The 23,387-nt window shown below is 34.8% G+C and overlaps 3 protein-coding genes and 1 pseudogene across 4 annotated transcripts; 2 read left to right on the top strand and 2 right to left on the bottom strand.

The window, feature by feature from the left end:
• The first annotated feature begins 717 nt into the window (after nucleotides 1-717).
• On the top strand, nucleotides 718-8,176 carry LOC117133684 (annotated as a pseudogene).
• Nucleotides 8,177-9,011: 835 nt separating this feature from the next.
• LOC103865555 (flavanone 3-dioxygenase 2) lies at nucleotides 9,012-12,678 on the top strand. Of its 2 annotated transcripts, none has more exons than XM_033290474.1 (4): nucleotides 9,012-10,550; nucleotides 10,635-10,882; nucleotides 11,798-12,125; nucleotides 12,308-12,678. In XM_033290474.1, exons 1-4 carry the CDS (start codon nucleotides 10,239-10,241, stop codon nucleotides 12,557-12,559), a joined length of 1,140 nt encoding a protein of 379 aa, XP_033146365.1. In that variant the 5' UTR covers nucleotides 9,012-10,238; the 3' UTR covers nucleotides 12,560-12,678. The 2 variants fall into 2 exon arrangements, with proteins under 2 accessions (XP_033146365.1, XP_033146366.1); XM_033290475.1 differs by having other exon boundaries at nucleotides 9,012-10,172; nucleotides 10,260-10,882.
• A 7-nt stretch (nucleotides 12,679-12,685) lies between these two features.
• LOC103865985 (probable pectinesterase 15) lies at nucleotides 12,686-14,746 on the bottom strand. Its single transcript, XM_033289412.1, has 5 exons — nucleotides 14,665-14,746; nucleotides 14,371-14,549; nucleotides 14,075-14,281; nucleotides 13,755-14,005; nucleotides 12,686-13,675 (listed from the first exon to the last, which is right to left on the bottom strand). The coding sequence occupies exons 1-5, from the start codon at nucleotides 14,744-14,746 to the stop codon at nucleotides 13,540-13,542; spliced, it is 855 nt and encodes a 284-aa protein (XP_033145303.1). The 3' UTR covers nucleotides 12,686-13,539.
• Nucleotides 14,747-17,253: 2,507 nt separating this feature from the next.
• On the bottom strand, nucleotides 17,254-23,288 carry LOC103865556. The gene is made up of 21 exons (XM_009143357.3): nucleotides 23,081-23,288; nucleotides 22,083-22,991; nucleotides 21,918-21,995; nucleotides 21,609-21,813; nucleotides 21,351-21,510; nucleotides 21,125-21,199; nucleotides 20,865-20,951; nucleotides 20,682-20,771; nucleotides 20,510-20,591; nucleotides 20,367-20,426; nucleotides 20,239-20,291; nucleotides 19,995-20,161; nucleotides 19,468-19,678; nucleotides 19,242-19,299; nucleotides 19,094-19,150; nucleotides 18,741-18,986; nucleotides 18,282-18,346; nucleotides 18,131-18,187; nucleotides 17,950-18,043; nucleotides 17,686-17,826; nucleotides 17,254-17,594 (listed from the first exon to the last, which is right to left on the bottom strand). The coding sequence occupies exons 2-21, from the start codon at nucleotides 22,962-22,964 to the stop codon at nucleotides 17,421-17,423; spliced, it is 3,042 nt and encodes a 1,013-aa protein (XP_009141605.1). The 5' UTR covers nucleotides 22,965-22,991; nucleotides 23,081-23,288; the 3' UTR covers nucleotides 17,254-17,420.
• Between the last annotated feature and the right edge of the window lie 99 nt (nucleotides 23,289-23,387).

Below are 23,387 nucleotides of genomic sequence, written 5' to 3' on the forward strand. Positions count from 1 at the left end.
TTGCTTATTATAGTGAATGCTCCTTTTATGCGGAAACTCCACGTGGTAGATAGGCAGACGCAAGAGCTGCCACGTTATTAGCTTCTTTAAACTTCTTTTCTTCTTGCCTTCCAAGTAGCCTTTCGTGTGACACGTATAGACCGTTTATCCTCTTGGGATGTACCATGACACGTGGACCTTTCATGCATGGATCTTCATTGTTCATGGTCATGACTTAAGACATAAGCAAGCATTGATGGTCGGTCGTTGTATCAAACACCTCTGAGCTGCGCGAGGAATTTATATCTAACTGAGTATTGATATATAGCCTATATGTTAAACATAAAATAAAAACGTTCAAGAGTTTACAGAGAATAAAGGCCACACTTAACCTTTTCACAAGGAGAGCTATCTACAACTAAAACGGCACACCGTAATACAACAGAGAAGAGTGGTGACAGAATTAGCAACACTAATTAATCTAAAATAAAATCACCAAAAAACGTGAAACGCTATAAAATTTATAAGTCGAGGCGAAGAAAGTACAAAGATGTTGAGTCAGTAAGAGCATGCGCAACGGTGTGTCTTAGTGAATCCTTAGCGCTAGATTATAGGTTAATTACATTTAAAATAAATGAAAAAAGGGAAATAAGCGAAGGATCAGTCCGTGTAGAAGGAACTTAAGGACTTAATCTTTAGGGCAGCTGGCACGTTTTGATTGGGTGGGGTTGTGTTTGTGTTTCGTGGTCACGGAAAAAAAAATTCATTCGACAGAAACGTAGAAAAAAAACGTAAAATTCATTGTTGTATTTTTATGTTTAATTAATGTATTTTATGTTTAATTATGGAATTTTATGTTTAATTATGGAATTTTATGTTTATTTATTATATTTAATCATCCAATATATATAAATTATATTTCACAACAAAAATTTATTTTTTTTTCTTAAGGATCCCAACTTCGGGCTCACCATTGTACACCTATTTTTCACAAGAGTCCTTAACAATTAAAAAAAAAAACAAAACAAAACAAAAAAGATTAATCTAATTCTAAGGACTCCACAATGGGTATCACCATTGTGGGTGCTCTAAGACGCTTGCGAACAGTTTCATCATATCATGATGATATAGGTTTTGCATTTGATATTTTTCTAGTTGAACTAACCACATTTAATAAAACAATGTATTTTCTTGAGATGCTTAAGCATGGTTGCCCTGAAGAATACCGAGTGAAGGAATCTAACCTTTTAAGTCTATGAAGAAGAGAAGTAGAATTTAGTGATCTTTCTCTTTGATTCTCAGGCTCATTGAGCTTCGCCTGAGCCGTTGCAAGATCGGTTGTACGGATTATACTGCACTGTTAAAATTATGATTTAGCATGACAGTTAAGAGGCATTGGAGACAGTGCTACGTAAAAAAGACACCATTTGAACACATTCAGACTACTGAAAATATGATTAAAACGTATTCAATCCTATTTAATTTATTGGGTCATCATCACAGGCCCATTAGGAAAAAAACGGTGGCCAAGCTGACTTTATCACCAAGGCAGACAGAGCAGGAGCAGAGAAAGAAACCCTAATTGAAGTTTGGAATTATGAAGACAATTTTCGATCTTCCAGAGGACTTGGTAGAGGATGAGATACTCTCGAAGGTTCCGTTGACGTCTCTGAGATCAGTGAGATCTACCTGCAAAAAATGGAACAATGTATGTTAGAATCGGATCTTTTTGGGTGAAGGAGCAAAGAAGCAGTTCTTGATGATGGACTTGAGGAGGATTAGTTTGATGAACTTCGATCTCCCCAAAGATGACGGCGACCCATCTATAAAACAAGTAAGCGTACTTGATCAAATCAAGATCTCTAAGGTGTTTCAGTGTGATGGCTTGTTGCTATGCCTCCCTATGGATAGCTTTAGGCCTCTCTTCGTATGGAATCCTTATTTAGGGCAAACGAGGTGGATCGAACCCAGACTCAGTAGTTTCTATAGGTCAGACAGGTTTGCTCTCGGTTACGACAACAACCTTAACCACAAGATCCTGAGATTCATCCAGTTACAAGCAAACACGTTTCAGGGTTCGAGCTCTACGATTTCAACTCGAGTTCTTGGAAGGTTCTTGATGATGTCACTCCCGAGTGGATGATAAGGCCTCATCGAGACAGCGTCTCTTTGAAGGGAAACGCTTATTTTCTTACGAATCTTAGAGGTTTCTTCATCTGTTTTGATTTCACAACAGAGAGCTTCGGACCGCTTCTGCCTCTACCGCTTCGGCCTGGACATGGAGGAGTTTCCGTGTCTCTGTCTTGTGTTAGAGAAGACCAGCTCGCTGTGCTGTATCAACACTCAGATAAGACAATCGAGATTAGTGTTACGGACAAAATTGGTCATGATGTTGTGTCGTGGACAAAGTTTTTGAAACTGCTCACTGGCTTTCGGGTTAACCCTAATTACGGTAGCTTTTTCATTGACGAGGAGAAGAAAATTGCTGTGGTTTTTGTTCTAGAAAGGGCCAAGGCTTGTCGCTACCAAACTGCTCATGTCATTGGACAAAATGGATACTTCAAATCTGTGAGAATCCGAGAAGCTCCCTATCTCCAAAACGGTTCTTCTCCTCGTAAGAAATATCATCCGCCACCGTTGTGCTCTTCATATCTTCTAAGCTTTACTGCAACTCAACCAACCAGGCTAATGGAAACGAATGTGATCATCTTTTTTCGGATAATCTAATTTGTGTTTCGTCTTTTGACCATTTTTCATCATTTTGCGAACGTGTTTATTTTGCAAGACTCTTTATTGTAAACAGTCCTGAAATATTCTTGATAAGATATCAACAAACTCTTTTTATTGGCGTTTCTGATGGAGGCTCAAGGAATATGCATTGGCCACACACTCATTGACCAAGGCCTTCAAGAGGTCTTTATCTTTGAAACCCTTTTTTTCTAAAGGGCGGTTCTGATTGAATTGCAGATGAAACCCCTTTTCTCTATAGATCTGTAACTGTGTAAATGCTAACCTTGGTGAAATAAATAAAAGATCATGAATGAAAACTGTCTATGTTTCTTCCACATTGTCTTCTTTGTTTCTTTTCCACATTATCATAATAATCATATTTCCACTTGTTTGTTTATGCTTTTTGAGCTAGAGCGTTTGGAATGATACAACCAGGTTCCCCATGTTTGTTTAATCTGTGCTAAGATAATTCATTGATTGGAAATATTTATAGCAAGTGTCGTTAACTCAACCGGAAAAACATCTTAAGAAAAAACCCAGACGTCATAGGATGTCGAGTTACATTTGGAAGAAAAAGTCTATCCTGAATTTCTTGATATTTAACAAAAAATTCCTTTAAAAGGAGCTTTCTGAGTCTTTCTTTAATAGCTTTGAAGCTGTAGTGCCGATGCAATCATCTGAGAATTGGATCAAGTATTTAGATATCAGCTATGTCTTTTAGCTATTCTGCATTTCAGTCTCTAGGTTAGATGCAACATGTTTCTCACAAAATAGACCCCATTCCCTATCCTTATTTACTCTAGTAATGAACTGTATTTACGCACATAAGATTTAGACATGGAGAGACCCCTATAGAATATACTTCAACCTTCCACAAGTCAATACTTCTTAACATAAACTCATACAGAGAATATCCAACAAAATAAAATAATCAAAAGCCAGAGAGGCTACTCTGAGCTTCTTACAGAAAAAAAAACTTAATAAAAAATTACAATGTCTCAGTGAAGAGGAGGAGTTGACCATATAAAGAAGAGCACGAAGGGTCCACAAAGTACATCTCACGTACACTATTTCCGCATACGGACATGGCCAGATCTTAAAAACACTACTCCATGAATCAGGAGACCTTGTCTGCTTTCAACGGTCAACTCTTTGACTTTTCGAAACAGCATGCCGGTTTAGCTACGATTAGGAAACATAAACACCGCGTAATTTTTTGCTTTTGTTTTTTATTTAAACACCGCGTAGTTTTACATGACTAAGTCTCGTTTAAGTTTAATTACCAGGATACCACATTCGAACAATATCAAGTATTCTTGGAGTCGTGTACATGAGCTAATTCAGTTTTCATACTCAAGTCTTTTAATTATATCATTAATAGCAAATATATAAGCATATATCGTGATCGTAGTCGTACCAATAATCATCTGGGACAAAATAATAGTCAGAACTTACAGAAGAACAGAAAAAAACTTACCGTATAAACACATCTTTGTTCATGTATTGGGTTGTTACGTAGTCCATGTCAAACTCAATGAATATTAACCATTGCATGCTGTTACTGTGATTTTTGGATTTTATGATCAAAGTTAACATTTGTCATCTAACAATCCTAAATATATTGGTTTCAAACTTTTAGTTCTAATTTAGAAAGATATATGTCAGACATAATTACAAACAATTTCAAGGTATCATTTTTGTTGGAATGGTAGTGATGATGACACGATTACCGACCCTGTCTTTCGCTAGTTTAGATACATTATAACTAGTAGTACAACAACAATCGATCAAGTGGAATGAAATCCATTAAGTTAATTGCAACTTTTCAGTGTGTAGTTTAAGGAACTTTCAGTATATTTACGTTCAATTGCCAAATTGGACAGCTAAATATCATTTATCTAAGGTGGCACCAGCATAAATAGTTGAAAGCAAAGTTTCAAACATGAAATTTGTTAGTTTCGTATCCTGTCACTTATAATATTGTTCGAGTAACGTTACGGATGCAACGGTTCGTCAGCTATATGTCATTAACTCCTGTACGTTTTATATTATTTGACTTTTAACGATAATTTTAAAATATACGATTTAAACTTTTGTTGTTAGACAGGGCTTGGAAAGGTCCATGAATTATTTTATTCTAAACTGAAGGATGCTAAGTCACAATGTGCATTAATTTAATTCAACTAACACGTGTCGGTGTCTCATAATCTTCTCACGATGGTTGAGATAGCTACCACTTTTGTAAATTTTTTATAATTACTGAAGTCAAAATTCACGTAATATTTTTGTTTTTCTTAATCTAGAGGAATTAGCTAGGACCAAATTCTATTGTCTCTCTAAATCCGTGACTAACTGATACTATTACTTAATGATATGGTGTAAAGAATCGAATTAGAGACACAATTAATCCAATTCCTTATGCTAAATGACTAGACCAATTTATCGTTGATAAATATCACATAATATTATAAAATATTTATATATATATTATTGAATGCTTAATTGATAAAGAAATAATGGAGTCAATCTATAACTATAAAACTGTATTGACTTTTTTTTTGTAATTTTCAATTATTTTAAACATTTATCTTAATTAGTTACTCGCTAGATAGATGTCCATTCTTAAATATGGTACTTTTCTTTTGCCAATACATTTTAGTATGAGAAATATTTGTTTGCGCAAAATTTGATCTCAAAATAGAGAAAAATACTAATAATAATAACTAAGCATTTTAAAAAAAAAAAACAAAAAATCTTATTTTTGTCTTCAAAAGCTGATTGTTAACTCCTTTTTTTCGTAATCTGATTTTATTCTGTGTGAAAAGCTGAAACCTTTTTTTTTTGTCAACGTGAAGAGCTGAAATTTAACGCGAAGGAATGGTAATGATACAAAGAATATAAAGAAATAAAGAGCCTGACGTGTCATACAAAGCCAATGCAACGAATGGAGAGGAAAAGACGAAATGCATGCATATACTTTATTTTTCAATTCTATTAATATATTGAATTTTGTATTTGACTTCGAGGCCCGGTCGTCCTTCAGCTCCTTGCTTTTTCGCAAGTTTTACCGTCTTCTAAACTTTAATAATTTGAAATGTAATAAATTAAACTTCCTAATTTCTCTAGACTCTACATTTATTTTATGTAGTTGCCTTTCGATCAAATTCGTATGATTTGTTACTCTGCATATATATATATCAGCACTGTTGGTTTTATTTATCTTAAGCTTCTTGCATTATTTTTTAAACAACACTATCTAGAAAAATCTAGGTCTAAATCTGATTAAAAAGCACCATTCAAAACATACGTAACTACAGTACAAAACAGACGATATCCTCTATATATTAAAAAAAAAAGCATTACAACATATTTTTGTAACCACATGTCATCTCCACAATCATTCTTAGAATCTTTAAAAAAATATGTTGGTTCATATAAATATATAATAAGTTTTTAATTAAACTAACCATAAATTAATTATAAATATTCTTCATTGTTTCTTTAAATAAAAATCACGGAATTACCTAATAATCTGTAATCCGTTTCCGACTATATAAAGCTCATACTTGTAGGGAGACTCAAGGATAGTAAGCACAAAACAATTATTAGTTAGGTCGGTTGATGTTTATGAATATGTGTTTTTCATCCCCGGTAATGATGTATTTAGACAACTTCAAATCTATAGATCAGTTGAATTCAACAAATTAAATACAAGCAATTACTATTTGGCATTAGTAGCATGTCGCCACCTACAAATAAAAGACGTTCACTAATTTTACATTGTTTGAGTACAGTTGCTTAGCTAAACAGATAAAATTTAAATCTCTTAGCTTTAGATGGAAAAGTTTAATTAAATTTAATAACTTTTATAAATGATCTAAACCTTGTGGAAAATTAAATCACTTCCATTGATTTTTTTCTTTTGAACAACAACTACTTCCAATCATCTTATATACATAATTTAATACATTTTTCTTGTCTTTAAGAAAGTTCAAAAAAATTTAAGTCTTTAACGGAAAAAAATTATCCTTACAATTTCCACGTGGGAAGAAATGTCTAAAATTGCATCTCCATTTATAAAGACTTCAAACAAATCAGAAAAGGTTTAATATTCTTTTAGATTTTTTTGATTTTGATTTTTAATGAAATCAGCTAACGATTAGAGAATCTTGTTTCACACGTGAATAATAAAAATTTTATGTTTAATTTGAGAATTTTGTTTCACACTCCTTTTTCCTATTATTAGTTATGTGAATCTCATACTAGATATTGCGGAACTTTTATTTTATATGACAGAAAGTAAATAAACATCAAGGGGCACTCTTTGGCTTTATCTTACGTCCAATAGTCTAGTTAGCTACGTGCTCATACACAGATGTGACATGGATTTCGTAAAACCAACCAATTTGAACAAGATGTCGTCGTTTGACTTATATAGAAATATCCGTTGTAATGACACATATTATCTGTTGATAGATAAATAGGAAATATATATAATTAATCTTCGAACTAGGGAAAAATTAATCTTCGAACAATCTGCCAAAAAGATCATATGATTTTTTCTTTTCATTTTAAATCGATATCAGGGCTTGCATGCTGACTTATGTATTAATCTTAACTACGTACTAAATCATCAACCACTGGAATGCATGGATGAAACTAAATCTTAATATATTTGGGAAGATTCGTCGAATCATACTTTTTAATATTATAATTTCCTTATAAAACATTTTTTCTTGACAAGAACATTAAGTAAGCATTTTTACGTACTCAACTATGAGTAACGAGTAAGTTGAATACAGAATATGAATCGTTATTTTTTATCTTTAGTCTGTAAATCGTAACTTTAAGAGTCACTGTTTTCCAGTCTCCCGAAACCACCTGTAACTGTTCCGATTTGCCATTTGAGGTTAATTACATATATTATAGTTAGAAAAACTATAAGTATATAAGTTTTTTTTTCTGACTGAAATTCTATCTATGGGTAAGTTTTCCACAGCTCTAAAACTAGGATATGGACTAACATATGATATCATATACTTTCAATACGTAGTTATTACTTACAATAACATGTGTATTCCAGTACTATTTTTTTTGGAAAAACCTAAAAATAGCACAAAACGAGTTTTATAAATAGTTAATTCTATAAATACAATTGTTTTATTATGCGGACACCTACATGGAATCTCATAGATAAGTTTTTAGATGTATAAAATGTGTATATATAATAATTTTATAAAAATATAATAGTAACAATAAAATAAAGAAAACACAATATATTTTACAAAGCGTGAAGCTGGATAAATATATATATGGAATTATTTTACAACTGAACAACATTTAAATTAAAGATTTGGAAACATAGAAACATGGTGTTTCAAAAAAAAAATGTTTCAAAAAAAAGTGTTTCAAAAAAAAGGAAACAGAGAAATATTATTTAAATAAACTTTAATACACGTATATATTATTTAGCTATATTAATTTTGTATTTTATGGCCGTCTTGCACGCGTAATCCCTTGGACGCTAGTAATTGCCCAACGTTGTTTAGACATTTAAATTCTTTTATACCGCCCAAACCATCTCATAAGTTATGTCGTGTTTTGGAAAGCTGACTTTTACGTTATAAAAATTTTAAGCAAAAAAATAATTTAAGGTTCAAAAAGAAATTTACGTTTAAGAAAGATTCCTACAAATTAAATTTAGTAAATATTGCTAGGTCTTGTTCCTAGTGATATGTTTATAAGTAACTTCTTGCGAAATCAATTTAGATACATTTCTTTTTGACAAATCAATTTAGATACATGCCTACTATGTATACAATGTTCGAATGATTTAATATAAATCATAATCAGCTGATATAAAAACCATATTTTCTATTATTATTTTTGGACAACAAATCATATCATATGTTCTATATATCTATTCAAAGAACATGTGCATTATGACAATGCCTTAGGTGTAACCGAGGGATCGTATTTGCTGGTTGGTCCAGACTTGCTATACATCTGACGAACACACAAAAAGATAAATCGAATAAGAAGTAATATCTTTTTAAAAAATAATAAGATAATAATCAAAACACCTATGAAGATAACTGCATTAATTTTAAGCAAAATTTTATATTTGCAAAATTGCAAAAGTCAACATATATAAAGTCCTTTTGAGTTAACGCAATCCCTACCCAACGGGACCCAAGCAACGAAGTTTCGCGCCATATGAGATCTTATAGACTTTTACCGTAAAATGCTATGAAGTTTTGCAATATTTATATTAGGTTTGAATTTCAGAATTCTCAAACCTCTTCTATTTTCTTAACAAAGACAGATGGATTTATCAAAAAAAAAAAAAAAAAAAAAAACAAAGACAGATGGATAGTTATGAAAAGAAAAACAGAGGCTACTATTTATCAAGTAATTGTGTAGTCAAAATTATCGGTCAAAACTAAATAGTTTTAAAGCTTATATTTCGTGTATGTTTTTGAAATGTTAAAGTATGTGTATTTGTATAGAATACAATATGAGATTGGTATAGTACTATGAAACATCTCTATAATTATACCTTTTATTCTATAATTATGCCTGCTATGAAACTGAATATGTACCCTTTTTAGTAGTACTCTTTATATGAATACCAAATTATGTGCGTTAATTTTGAATTTGGGTCATTTTAAATAGTACTTTTATATTTATTTTCCCACCCCAATTAAAACGAGGATAAGTATTTTAAATTTTATTTTTTAGAAGATTATCTTAATCATCACTACATACTCAATTATCAAACTATCGTTTGGCATTTAGTAATTATGATAAATTGTTATGATTTTTAAAAAATAATTTCATATTGAGTTTTAATAACTAGACTAAATAAGGATAGTTACATGTATTATTATATTACCATTATCCCAAGAATAGCTGTTGCGCATTTGTGACAAAGCTAATATAAGATCTCGCTACGTCCATCTTTTTGAGCAAACATTATATATAATATTTTTTCTCTTAAATAAAATATATCAAATTCTATCTTTTTGTATGAAAGTTCAGGAGGCAACTCCAAAATACACAAACTAGGTAGACTTTTGTAATAATATTAATATTTGTTCTAGATCATTTTCAAATGTATTTCATATTCTTGTGAGCTAGACCCTACCATCTCGTGGTCTTATCGTCCAGAAACTATAGAATAAAGATACTAATAATATGTCAACGGTTTTTGGTAAGGAGACGAGTTAGGAAGAAGAAGTCAGTCTCCAAGAATTTGACTCAGAACAATACCAAAGTTGGTTTAATTCGTCAAAATATCAATTGTAGACTATTCATTTCAACGTCTCATCAAACACTCGTATATATAAATATACCTAAACCCACCAACATGAAAAAACCACCACAACTTACCAAATCCTGAAACATCGATTCCTCACATTTAATATCTGCCTATTGTCAGAGAGAACATCAAGATTCATCAGGTAAATTACATACATCTCGTGAGTTTTCGTTCTTTTATAAGTTCGTTGTATATATTAATTGATAACATGGCAATGTCTCATTTGCAGTGCATACGGAGAAGAATGTCGCCGACGATGATAGCTCCGGTGGTAGTGGAAGAGAACAATAGATACCAGAAAGGCGTGAAACATCTTTGTGACAACGGTCTGACCAAAGTGCCAACCAAATATATATGGCCCGAACCTGACCGACCCATCTTCACAAAATCCGACAAGCTCACCAAACCAAAACAAAACTTAAAGCTTCCCATCATAGATTTCGCCGAGCTCCTAGGGCCTAACCGGTCTCATGTCCTACGAACCATAGCCGAGGCCTGCGAAACCTACGGATTCTTCCAGGTTAGTTTTCATAACCCTAACGTACATGAACTGGTATATACTACTCACTTGCTAAGCAAGTAAGCTATTGTAATGGGTATGCAGGTGGTGAATCATGGAATGGAGGGAGACGTGAGCCGGAACATGATAGAAGTGTGTAAGAAATTCTTTGAGCTTCCGTACGAGGAGAGATCAAAGTACATGACGTCAGACATGTCGGCTCCAGTACGGTATGGTACCAGTTTCAACCAGAACAAAGACAATGTCTTTTGTTGGAGAGACTTCTTGAAGCTTTATGCACATCCTCTCCCTGATTATCTTCCTTATTGGCCTTCTTCTCCATCCGATTTCAGGTTTGATTTTCCACATTTAATTACGCTATTTAACTGAAAGTTAATTAATCATTCTTAACATTCATACCAAAAAGGTTAATTAATCATATGCTGTTTTTCTCTGAAAACCTATACTCCCTCCGTTCGTCTATGACGTTTTAATTATTATTTTTGTGTCAAATTACTTTACGCTTTCCTAAAATCTATGCATAATATAATGACAAAACTTTATTTACCCTTATATTTTTACCCTTATACATTCTGATAAATTTGACCGAATAATGTTGAGAATAATGTTGATAAGAGCACAAAAACAATAACCACAAAGGACAAAATAGACTTTAACATTTGTTGTCTTAATTTGTGTGAGAGTTCTATAATGTATAAACGAACCGAAGGAGTATATAATAACTTGAATTCAGTCAAGAAACTCCACAAAAAACACATATATTTTGCACATGTGTGTTTCAGGTGCTAAACTCAAAACAGGTTTTGTTCAACATTACGTATATGAATATTTTAAACATATCTGAAGAATTGGTAAATTAGTCAAAGTGAAAAAACTGTATTGGTATAGACACGGTGTTAGAATCTTTGAAAGCGCATATACATCCAAATTTTTATATTTGGGTCACAAAGTGCCACCTAAATAACTAACTACAGCCAGGTGATTGTGTTATTTGAATTATTTTAGTAATAGATATGTAAGTGGCGGCTTGTAAAAATCTATAAAGATGGGTAGAAAAAACTACTAAATAACAAAGAAAAGGTCTATATAATACGACTTACTTATCCTAGTTACACCGCCACCATATAAGAGCAGTCACGGGTTACATATCACGTGTAATATTAGTAAACATATTTAATAGTATTGTACAAAATTAATTACATGAGCTTGTGACTAATTTATAAATAAAATTTAAAATTGGAAAACAGGAGTTTGGCGGCTACCTACGCGACAGAGACGAGAGAGATGTTCGAGATGATGGTGAAAGCCATCATGGAGAGCCTTGAGATAGACGGTGACGACAACGAGGCAGCGAAGGAGTTGAAAGAAGGTAGTCAGATGGTGGTCGTGAACTGTTATCCACCGTGCCCAGAGCCGGAGCTGACGCTGGGGATGCCACCTCACTCCGATTACGGCTTCTTGACACTTCTTCTTCAAGACGACGTTGAAGGGCTTCAGATTCTGTACCGTGACGAATGGGTCACTATTGATCCCATCCCTGGCTCTTTTGTCATCAACGTTGGCGATCATCTCGAGGTATGACTTGTCATATTCTTACAAAGCTTGTCTCTATTTTCTTTACCAAATTATGAAAAATTACATTTATTTAACATTAAATATATTTTTCATCTTTTGATATTTTGTTCCATATTCTAACAAATCATTCTCAGCTTGACAGAATAATTTAAATTATACAATTTTTGTTGTTATTCATGTAGATATTTAGCAATGGGAGGTACAAAAGCGTGTTACATAGGGTATTGGTGAATTCCACAAAGCCTAGGATATCCGTGGCATCGCTGCATAGCTTCCCTTTGACTTCGGTCGTGAAGCCATCACCGAAACTCATCGACGAACATAATCAACCGCAGTACATGGACACCGACTTTGCCACATTTCTTCAGTATATATCTACTCGTGAACCCAAGTGGAAGAATTTTCTTGAATCACGCAAGATTCACCATCTATAAAATGACGATAAAGATTATCATTTTTCTTCTTCTAATGTTAATAACATTAAGGTGGATTAGATAATGTTATAGATTTATGTTATGCATGGTTAAAAGAAAAAACGACGAACAAAAATACGCGTAGCTTCCAACTTTATTAAGCTTTCTCATTTTAATAGTATTAGTATATGTTTTTTTTTATTGATGAAATTGTATTGTATATGTTCCAAATAGCTGAGGGTGAACATTTAAATTAAACCCAACCATACCGAATCTAAGTGTCTTTGTAGTCTGAATTCACTAAAATTAAACTCAATTACTTGTTTTTTTAACACAACCTTTCATTAGATAATAGATTAGGTTCCATTGTTCATAGAAACCATTACAGCAGATGTTCATTCCACAGAGCTTGCTTTGCCAAAGCATCAGCATCTCTGTTATTGCCATGATGAATCTACACAAAAGAGATAAAATCAAAAGCTGAAGTCAAACAAATTATATCAGCTACAATCCCATAGATTTCTGCTATTGGTGATTCCGAAGAGAGGGCTTTCACCAGTTTAAGCGAGTCGGTTTCAAAGCCTGCTTGACGGAGTCCCTTTTCAATGCAAGTTTGTATAGCTTCTCGGAACCAATGGGGAGCTAACGGTGATGACAGTGAGCCATGAAAGAGACTCTGTTTTCGCCTGAGTCTAGTATCCATCCTAGTCCAGCTAAATGGAGATCCGCTCGCCAAGCTGCATCAGTTTGGATTAACATTTAGTTGGCCTAAAACTTAAATCTCTCCTTTCTCTTCAGTGCATAAATAATAATACGAAATGGACCTCAAATTCATGTTCACGAGGATGTAATTAGTTGGAGATGAGGGGTCGGTTAACTAAATGGCGCTGCAGCTGCATCAATTAATGCTTACGTTCATTAAAAGGAAATAAAACAAACTAATAACTGGTAAAGATGGCGCTGCAGCTGCATCAATTCTAAAACTTGTAGAGTACGGTAGTTTAATGGAGCCACTCATCACCATCGATATACGATATGCTGGTGAAATGAGAATCTGTCAACTGTTTACTGTATGGAACTCTTCCTTTTTGGTTTGCTCCATCTCCAAAGCATCTATGCTCTCCGAAATAGACCTTCCTGAAACACGAAACCATTTAGAACATCAGTTGAAATGTTTTGAATGTCTGATCTGACAATAATTTTGTATTTCACTTACTTGTCGTTGTTTGGATCTCTCATGTCGTTCCATCCCTCTGCAGAGATTATATTGGACATATATGTGTTGGAGAAGACAACTGACGCGTATGGTCTCCATGCTCGCCCTAACCACACCTTACCGGTTCCATATATCTTGCAGTTTACAAAAGAAAATCCTGTGTTCTCAGCTTCTGATGTTCTATCCTGAGCTGTGATGCAGCCACTAATCCCTGAGGTGCTCTCCTTTGCTATGGACCTAATCGTACAGTCCTGCTTACAATTTGAACATTGTTATATACCATATTTTGAAATTCTCAACCGCTTGTTTTGACTATTTACCTGGTAAAGCGATCTTCCCATGCCAAAGATGAAGTCAATGGAACCTTGTATGAAACAATGCTTGAAGAAATGTCGTCCAGCATTATCCAGGAGTGTGTCCTGAGCACTGTAGAATCCACACCCGTAGAAAGCAGCTTGGTCTCCTTCAATCCGCAGAGCTACTGCCTGTGCGCCTTCCGCTCCAGGCTCGGGTGCTGGTGCTGTGTTCTTCATCAGATGAAATGAAACAATAATTATGTATGAGAAAAAAACTGCATTGAATAGGGAATGATTGTTGATATTGGTGGTGTACTTACCCTGAAGCTGACGTTTTGAGCTGTGAATCTAGCTGCGGAGACAGCAAAAGAATAGCTGTTGACAGTGCCTCCTGAGGATTTTCCGGTGTCATTCCATTCAATAAAAGTCCTCTGATATCCTGTCCCATGGAGTATGACATTTATTTTCTTCTCATCGACTGTTACCTTTTCCCTGTTTGCTTACATAGAACCATACATTACTACTACAAGAGAGAGCAGCAAGTTCTATAGACAAGCAAATCTAATGTATGGTTTAAAGATTCATTCTAATTTATAAAGTAAAGCATTCTCTACATTCAATAACCAAGAATATGCATGGGACTTGTGGACACAGAACAATAAAATCCTCAGGGATGCATATAACGGATTGTTTCATTAAACACTCTGTTTGTGTGACAAGAGTGTGGATGAGATAAGCGATCCAAGATCAACATCAGATTTGGACTATATATAGTTTGGAGTTTCAATCTGGTTATTAAGGTTACAATTTTGGTTAAGGGTTTTAAGGTGATTCAACTAACAAGCAAATCTAGGCTGATAAGGTTTTAATGAACAAGAACCAATCATTGCTTAACTAAGACGACGTATAGATACTCTTACAGTTTTGATTATTTATTTGGGTTACCTATTAATAAATGATCATCTATGGTATAGTCTTACAATATTGTTATCACTTTTGTTTGCTTATATTTTACTTACATTTTTCTTATTTTTTTTCACTAATTTCTAATTTATGCTTATTTTGTTCAACTAATTTTCTTTTCAAATTTCCTTCAAAATTTAGAGCAGTGTAACTATGATGTATCGATATGTAACCAACATGCTTCCAGTTTGCTATTGATCTAATTGTATAGTTATGCTCAGTGCCGTACCTAGTCTATATGGGGACTAAAGCAATTCTAAAAATTGGAGCCTTAATGAAATTTAAAATGTTTTCTGATTGTGAAGTTAATTGTGAAGTTAAAAAAACTTAGTAAACAAAAAAGATGAAAATAGTTGATGAAAAATTATTAAGATTGTTTACATACATTCAAAGAATGATGCCCCAAAAATTTCACACCTATGCTAATAAGAAAATTATAACTGTAATTGCAAAATTATAAAATTATTCAACATTATAATACCAAATAAATTAGAAGAGTATATGATAAATATGTGAAACATATACAGAAAACAATAAATATGTGAATATTTTTTTGTCAAGAAAATAAGTGAATATTTAAAATTTAAAATTATATATAAAATTTAGACTGGAAAGGATAATACAAATTAAATTTTCAGAAAACTATTACAAAAAAGCCCTTTTCTAAAACGCGGCCGCCGTGACCGGATTTGCGGCGGTTAAACGCTCGGCGGTCCCTGGCCGTGGCGATTGATCCCAACTCGGCGAACTAGGCGGCTGGTACAAAAAAATCTTCGTTTTTTGTCATTCTGATACTCGAAATCGTTTAATAGATAGCTAATGTGTTGTTTTTAAGTGTAAATCGTGATTAAACAGCAACAATAGTTAAGATTAGAAGAAGAAAATCAATGGCGGCGAGGAAGAAAAATTGCAGAACCCAGAAAATCCTAATGATTTAATGAGGAAGACGACAAGATATTTACAAAAATGCCACTCATTTATTTTTTGGTAAAAAAAGCAAAAAATAAGGAGAAGGGGATGTTTGAACTCGGGTCTGAGGGACATTAGAGTAGAACCGTTACCACTATGCCACCGCAACTTTCTCGGATATGAATACATAAACTACATATTATATATATACGTATTTAAAAATATAAAATAGACTTAAAACTAGGCCCCGCGTAATCCCCGCTTAATCTCCGATTTTTACGTTAGGCGCTAGGCCCAACCCGAACGCACGTATAGCGCCTACCGAGTTTCCGAACAGGGCAAAAAAGTAGACATGTTTAAGTATTTTTAAATCAATTGATTGGAAAAGAAGGGGCCCCAAAATTAAGAAGAATTTCAATTTTACCATAAATTTGATATCTCTATCCAAATTTAATCTAAAAGGATAATCATTTATAAATACCTTAAGTTTGTGATGAAAAACGGCTAATCTAATCCTCTTATATCATTTATAAATATTTAAAAATAATTTATAAAACATATATAAAAACTCAACTTCATCCGCTAAATACTAAACCCTAAACAATGATCACTAAATCCTAAACTCAATTTCTTGAGGCATTTGCCTCTTTTAAAACACATGGACACGGCTCTGGTCATGCTTGCATTTTTAAGTTGTTATATTTTGAATCCTCATATATTTTTCTTTATTAACATGGTAAACTCATCTTCCATTGCTATGGATGAAAGTTAAGTGTACTCATCCAATGAATAAAACTTGCTACTTATAGTTTGATCCACTCAAATACATCTCCCTTTTTTTTATAAGAAGATTTCTTTTAGCAATTCATACTAACTCTCATTTGGAGAGTGAGAGTCTGTCTAACAGTAAAAACTGAAGCATTGTGCTAGTGTGTAAGGTTTGGTAATCACCTCTACTGTTTGAGATATCTTTCTGGTAAACCATAGATGGCTAGGATGATAGAGAGAAAATAAACGAAGATCAAGATCAGTTCACTTGACATCATGAATTATGTTGTTTCTCTTAGCTTATTATTCAGAGAAAAATAGAGGTTAGAAGTTTGTAGCTAGCTGTAAGGAAGAGTGACGTCGGAAACTTGTAAATCTAATTTATTCATAGAAAATTGAAAATAATAAGTGCGGTGGTTAAATTGTGCATTTGGTCACTGATCACTTTTTGAGAGGCAAAAATTGATTTATTAAGTTAAAAGTCTATTATCTGATCAATAAAACTTGCTACTTTGTTTTACAATACTAATGGTGTAGTATTTGAATAAACGTGGACCACGATAAGCAGAAACAGAAAGAAACAATGTTAATGTAAACCAAATTGTAACATTGTTTTCTTAAAATATTTCTTTCCAATAAGAACAAAAGGTAAAATCTGAATCTAAAAAGTAAACAGAAAGAGTTTCGTTTCTAATCTACAAAATATACAGACGTCTCTATTGTTTGTAACTCACTCATCCACTCTTCCATCCATCTTTAACGACTCCTTAGGTTGTTTCAAATCAAAATTGTGTTCCGCCTCGGTTTTCTTGTCAGTGATCAGGTGCGAATGAACCGGTTTCTGCAGCATGGATGCTCCTTTGAACCTCACCATTTGGTAGCTCACTTTTACATACTTGCTGAGCTGTAACAATAAAGTTTTCATTGTTATGAGCTTCTTTCTATTAGAACATTTACTACACAATTTACCAACAAGTCAAATCCCAACGTTTTACCTGTTCAGGTGCGAGTTTTCTGAAGCCAAATTTGTTCATCCACAAGGGCTCTGCCTCTTCAGCTGCTGGAACCATGATGCTTTCAACATTCAGGAATGAGAGTAGCTTCTCAACGCAGGAAAATAGCAATTGAAAGTAGCCCTGTTTTGTTTTTAAAAAACCCATGAAACTCGGTTAAGCAAGGAAAGGAACCTCATAGGGTCAATCAGGAAACATAATTTATCTTCTAGATATGGTTTGTAAATGGGACAATAAGACATTTACCTTCTCTCGGCTGCACATGCGTGTTGCAACTAATGGAAGTTCTGCAACCTCTCGGCCAAATACTCGTAGTAGTCCAGCAGAAACAACAGTTGCACTACATAAATTAGCAGCGGAAAATAAGCCAAATCAATGGTTGACCGCAAAAACAAAACATATATAGAATCGAGGAAAAGATCTTTACTTCACAGTCAAAACAGCACAGCAGATTCCTCCGTAGTCTTGTCCTTGCATACTCTTCCTAAACGAAAAATGCACTTGTGATTGTTAATGAAAGTGTTATAGGAATAAAAAATCAGGCTACTTGAAGCATGCATGATGGAAGAGTCCTTTACCCGTAAACCATTCTTGGAATAAGATTGCGCCCTGAAACTGGATCAACTATAGGATCAAAGCAATCCTGCAGAAAAGGCATTCACATGATACAAGTTCTTAGGAATTATACTAAAGGAACATTAGTCATATGATCATTCCAGAAGAAGGTACTTCATATTAATGGTTGTACCCTACTTTAGTTTCAACTTGTAGGTATAGAAATAGAGATATTCGTACATACTAACCAAATGATAATGAAACTATATAAACATTATTTGAGTTTTTAACGAACTATACTAAAGGATAACGTAGACCTATGCAACCTTCCTTGTCCTATCGTGTAGTATGTACTGCACATTGCTAATTACCCTGCCCCATTATTTTCTGGCCAATCCTCAACGAAAAGAGAAGTAGCCATGAGCTATGCAATTCATCCTTTGTGTAACAGTACCAATTATAAGATCTGCAAAGCCGCTTACATGAAAAATAGCCAATGCTTGAGACAGTAACATCCGGCTTTCAGGAGAAGTAACTTTGCCGCTGATCAGTCTCCATCTGATGTCTAGATGACTGACGGAATCAACATCAGTTATTCCTTGCTTCATGCGTATTATTTCCAAAGAAGAACCTGAAAGTGTCTCCGCCCCACCAAGCAGTAACTTCTGCAAAGTGGAGTTTATCCTCGTACAGTCCATAGAGCAAAACCAATTTCCTTTAGGTAATTCCTGTCAGAAAATCATATCATCCCGTGTTAGCTGAAATTATCAAAAAGATCTAATATGGGCACAAACGCAGAAGACTATACGCTGGGTATAGAGTTATATGCCGTCACCTTTAAATCCACAATGTTATGACTACTCAGACATCCAATGTGGTACTCCTTTTCACACTGTTGCAATGTAAATATAAGCAAAAGTAGTAATTATTAGTGTGATATGCAAATAATCTAATTTAAGATCTTGCTACGATTGAGAAATTACCTGATCACATATTATGATCGTTCGTGGCCCGAATCCGGATCTGCAAAAATCAGAACCACTGCGGACAAAAATATGTTAAGACGATTAATGTACTGGGTTCGTGCACATATTAATAAAATACTCTCAAACAGGTAATGCCCTTCTAACTCGAAGGACATAGTAGTTAAATAATTGTTAGCATACCGCACATTCAGAATAAGAAATTAGACTCGGCCAGAATATTTACCTGCATAGTACACACCCATTTGTTTCAGCTTCCATGTTCTTGACAACTCGAATGCATCGTCCAGCTAACTGATCAGCATGATCAACTCCTTCTAGTTGACTAGGTGCAGAAGAATTAACATTGTACTCTCCAATAGTCTCGGTCTTGGAATTTTTCTCGCAGTATTTGCAATGCCAGTTACCACGAGGAATACTTGGAAGGGAAACACATTCTACATAGACCAGACAGATAAAATGAGAAAAAATTTATCGAAATTTCAACAGAGTGATCCAAAACATAAGAATACAACGGACTCTACTGTTTGAGAGACATGATCTGAAATTCAGAAAAGTGGCTAAAATGGAAGTGATCCTGCTTGTAGATATATCCATACCCTTTTCTAGATCAGTATTATAATCATTCAATTAACTCATCCTTCATGCAATATGTTACGAACACGTGTAGATATTGAACTATAGGAAAAGTTATTCAAGAGGTAAAAAAGAAAGTGAAATGCATGCTGTAAAACTGTTTAAGTACATCTTTACCTATGTGGAAGGCTCTTGGGCAGCTATCGCAGCGCAGAAGATTTCCACCATCGGCACAAATGACACACAAGTCGTCATTTTCATTAGCAGAATATTTCCGGCCTTGTGAGAAAGTCATTGCCCATTCGTGAAGAGACACACCATTAGATGTATATATGTAAAAATAACTGCAACAAGTAGAGACTAATCAGACATCGAAGGAATGCAAAATTCCAATATAAAAGAGACGGTAGAAAATTCGTACGGTTTTCTGCGAGATGTCCAGCCTGCATGAGCTTCGAACACGGATGGGCTCACCTGCACGAAAAATGTAATATTAAGAACGAACTGATAATGCATGAATCATGATGTAGAGTGTATAATATCAAGTACCTCACACTTGCAGCAGTAACAGTAAATTCCGGCACCCATTTTGTGGCCTCCGAGCAATTTCTGCCCACAGTGATATTATGTGTTAAAAGAGGAGGTCAGGTTCAGAGATATATAATAACCACACGTAGGATAAGGTAGCTAACCTGTCCGCGGGCGTAGTATCCTAGTTCAGTTCCATCTGGTAATCCCTCTCTCTCAAACACTAATTTATGCAATCCCTGATCCCTGCATGCAAAGAGATATATGTAAAACATAATAGTTCGAAACCAGCCAGCAAAACCAAAAGTAAGGATGCTACAAATAAGAGATACTAACCTTCTCGTTGTTCTACAACTCCTCTTTTTTGAAGAAACAGAAAGGGGCACGCTTTTTAAAGCCTTGGGGGTCACAGAATGTTGGGCTAACCTTCAAAAATACAAGGAACTAGACACGTCAAAATACGACTCTTTATCATCAGCGTTAGTTTGGCTAATATCATCATGAAGTAAAGATACCAACATATTAAACTCAGATCTGCACTTATTATGTGAAGATATATTTGTAGAAGCACTGAGAGCCTTCCCAACCAAAGCTTGACGTAATGCCCTGAGACGTAAGGTGGTAATTCAAATTTTGATGATCAGATTCAAGAAAAGAGGACATGAATTACATATACCATGCTTAAGCGACAACAAAATTGCAAAAAGGGTCCTATCAATACAATGGTTGATGAAGATGCAATACATACAAACATAAAAAACCAGCAATAGGGTACCAACTTTCTTGTGATCTCCTGAGTGCTATTTCCCAGTGGGGATATCGATAGAGGCGACTTTAATGTGGATTCTGATCGCCTGAAAAAGCAAACAAGACAGTAGAGAATGAGTATTTACACTCATGCATGATACCCAAAGAAAAAATAAAATTCGCTACACATAAGATGGAAATATAAATAGTCGAAGAGACACCTTATGACTAAGAGAACATAGAATAAAGGTTACCAACTTTCTTGTTATCTTCCATCTGCTCTTAGCCAGAGATGTTATGCACGCAGGAGCACTAGTTGGGGTCCATGTCGCAGTAGGGCTACTCTGGGAATTTTCTATCTCTGAGCATGACAAACACAGTAACCCTCTATGGCCAAGAGAGGATAAAGGGCACACGCCTACAAACCACAGGCATTAAGTTCAATTTTGACCGAAAAAATCTAAGAAATCGATACGTTTTAGAACACGCTAGGGAGAAAATACTATAACAGCCCACCTTTGCATCTTTTACAGGTGAAGCATTTTTCTTTAGACGCACTATCAACAGCATCAAGAACTTTTGCTCGAAGAGAATGTAGAGGAGCGTTCCTACAAATCTTCAGAACATCTAGTAGGCTCTTACCATTCTCAAAGCAAATATACTGTGATGCTCGTTTGTATTGCTTATTAGCATGAATCTCAAATTGGGAAGTTGTAATAACCTACAAAAAGAAAGTGGTCATGTATACCACAATATGTCTGATAGAATTACTAGAGATAATCAAAGTCAACCTGCATTACGAGTTGCAGAGTAACATATTCTTACATTAGCCCAATCACAGGAGGAACACGAACACAAAATTCCACCATCCGTAATGATGCCACGGAGACCAAAGCCTTGAGACTAAAACATTATTAAAAAAAATTACTTAGATTAAGCTAGAATGAAATGGTCACAAAAGCATACAAAAACAAAACAGAATATCCCAACCTGAGCAGTACCCGTGTAAACCACCGACACACCATCAAGTATACCAGTCTCAAAAAGTTCCCTCACTGTATCTGGCCTTTTGCGGACTACTACATTGGAAATGCCAGCCAGACTCATAGAAAGATTCTGTTCATCCAACCCCTCACTATCCAATTCTGATCCTGCCAGAACCTCTGCATCCTTAGAGACTACATTGTTTACCTTCTTCAGTCTCAAAAGCGATTTATACATCTTCTTTGTACGCTTCAAAGATCCATGCCTATTCGCCTTTGACGCCAAATAGCGTTTTCCCATGGTTCTGTCTTTAGCTACCTCAAAATCCAAGCTCCCTTCGGGAAGAATCTCTACTGGAATCGCTTCATGTAACAATTCTTCAAACTGTATATCATCAATCACAACATCGACTAATGAGCAACCACTACCACTCTCAGTATCCACTTCTTTGAACTTATCATCCGCCATAATCTCAGCTAAGCTGCCAGTAACTACGCGCTCTTCCTCAACAGTTCTCTCCACAGAGCTCTCAACAACTGTATTATTAACGCAAGAACTCTCAGCGATGTTAGATTCAGCTAAGCTGCCAGTAACTAAGCGCTCTTCCACAGCAGTTCTCTCCACAAAGCTCTCAACAACTGTATTCTTAACGCAAGAACTCTCAGCTATTGGATCATTGATTGCAACTTCATCTGTTGGCTTCAACTCGTCTTCTTCGTTAACCTTATTGAGTTTAGTCCTCCTCGTTCTAGTGTAAACGATAAAACCATTGACCAGAGTCGTTTTGATTCGCTTACAGCTAATCCCACTCCTCTCGTCGCCGTCTAAGGCCATCCGCTTAACCGAACTGATCTCGCCGCCACCGCCGGGGGCAAACTCTTCCTTCATAGCAAACGAATCTGCTCTAATCGGACTCTAACACAGAGAAGAAATGGAGAAGCAAGATGAGATTAGTAGAGAAGAAAACAGAAACGGTTTAACCTAATCGGAGTAACGAAGCGAACCTTGGGAGAGTTTTAGAACCACCGGTTTGGTTACGAATCGGCGGAGGTATAGCATCCGATCGAGAATCGAGATCGATGAGTGGATTTAGGGTTCAGGGGAGGCTGATCTGGAGGAGGAAGATGCACGCAAACTCTCTTTGCAGCCATTGAGGAAGAAGATAGCAAGTTACAGACAGTGGCAGCTTTTGTAATTATTGATTTTTACAAGGGCCGATTGTTAAGAAACTAAAGCTGGGCCCAAAGGCCCAGATTGACTTACAACGCAAATAATAGCGTTTTAGTTTCTCAAAATAATTGCGTTTATATG

Source organism: Brassica rapa, chromosome A04, assembly GCF_000309985.2.
Source record: "Brassica rapa cultivar Chiifu-401-42 chromosome A04, CAAS_Brap_v3.01, whole genome shotgun sequence".
Lineage (NCBI taxonomy): Eukaryota > Viridiplantae > Streptophyta > Magnoliopsida > Brassicales > Brassicaceae > Brassica > Brassica rapa.

What these genes read in the sequence shown, in the direction of transcription:
- LOC103865985 (XM_033289412.1), bottom strand. Translation starts at nt 14,746, where the DNA reads ATGAAACAATCCGTTATATGCATCCCTGAGGATTTTATTGTTCTGTGT. An exon ending in CATATTCTTGGTTATTGAAT is followed by an intron (nt 14,550 to 14,664) that starts GTAGAGAATGCT and finishes GTTCTATGTAAG; the next exon opens with CAAACAGGGAAAAGGTAACA. An exon ending in CTCAAAACGTCAGCTTCAGG is followed by an intron (nt 14,282 to 14,370) that starts GTAAGTACACCA and finishes CATCTGATGAAG; the next exon opens with AACACAGCACCAGCACCCGA.
- LOC103865556 (XM_009143357.3), bottom strand. Translation starts at nt 22,964, where the DNA reads ATGAAGGAAGAGTTTGCCCCCGGCGGTGGCGGCGAGATCAGTTCGGTT. An exon ending in CCTCCTGTGATTGGGCTAAT is followed by an intron (nt 21,814 to 21,917) that starts GTAAGAATATGT and finishes TTCTTTTTGTAG; the next exon opens with GTTATTACAACTTCCCAATT. An exon ending in TGCAGATCTGAGTTTAATAT is followed by an intron (nt 20,772 to 20,864) that starts GTTGGTATCTTT and finishes GTATTTTTGAAG; the next exon opens with GTTAGCCCAACATTCTGTGA.
- LOC103865555 (XM_033290474.1), top strand. Translation starts at nt 10,239, where the DNA reads ATGGCAATGTCTCATTTGCAGTGCATACGGAGAAGAATGTCGCCGACG. An exon ending in TCTTCTCCATCCGATTTCAG is followed by an intron (nt 10,883 to 11,797) that starts GTTTGATTTTCC and finishes ATTGGAAAACAG; the next exon opens with GAGTTTGGCGGCTACCTACG. An exon ending in ACGTTGGCGATCATCTCGAG is followed by an intron (nt 12,126 to 12,307) that starts GTATGACTTGTC and finishes TTATTCATGTAG; the next exon opens with ATATTTAGCAATGGGAGGTA.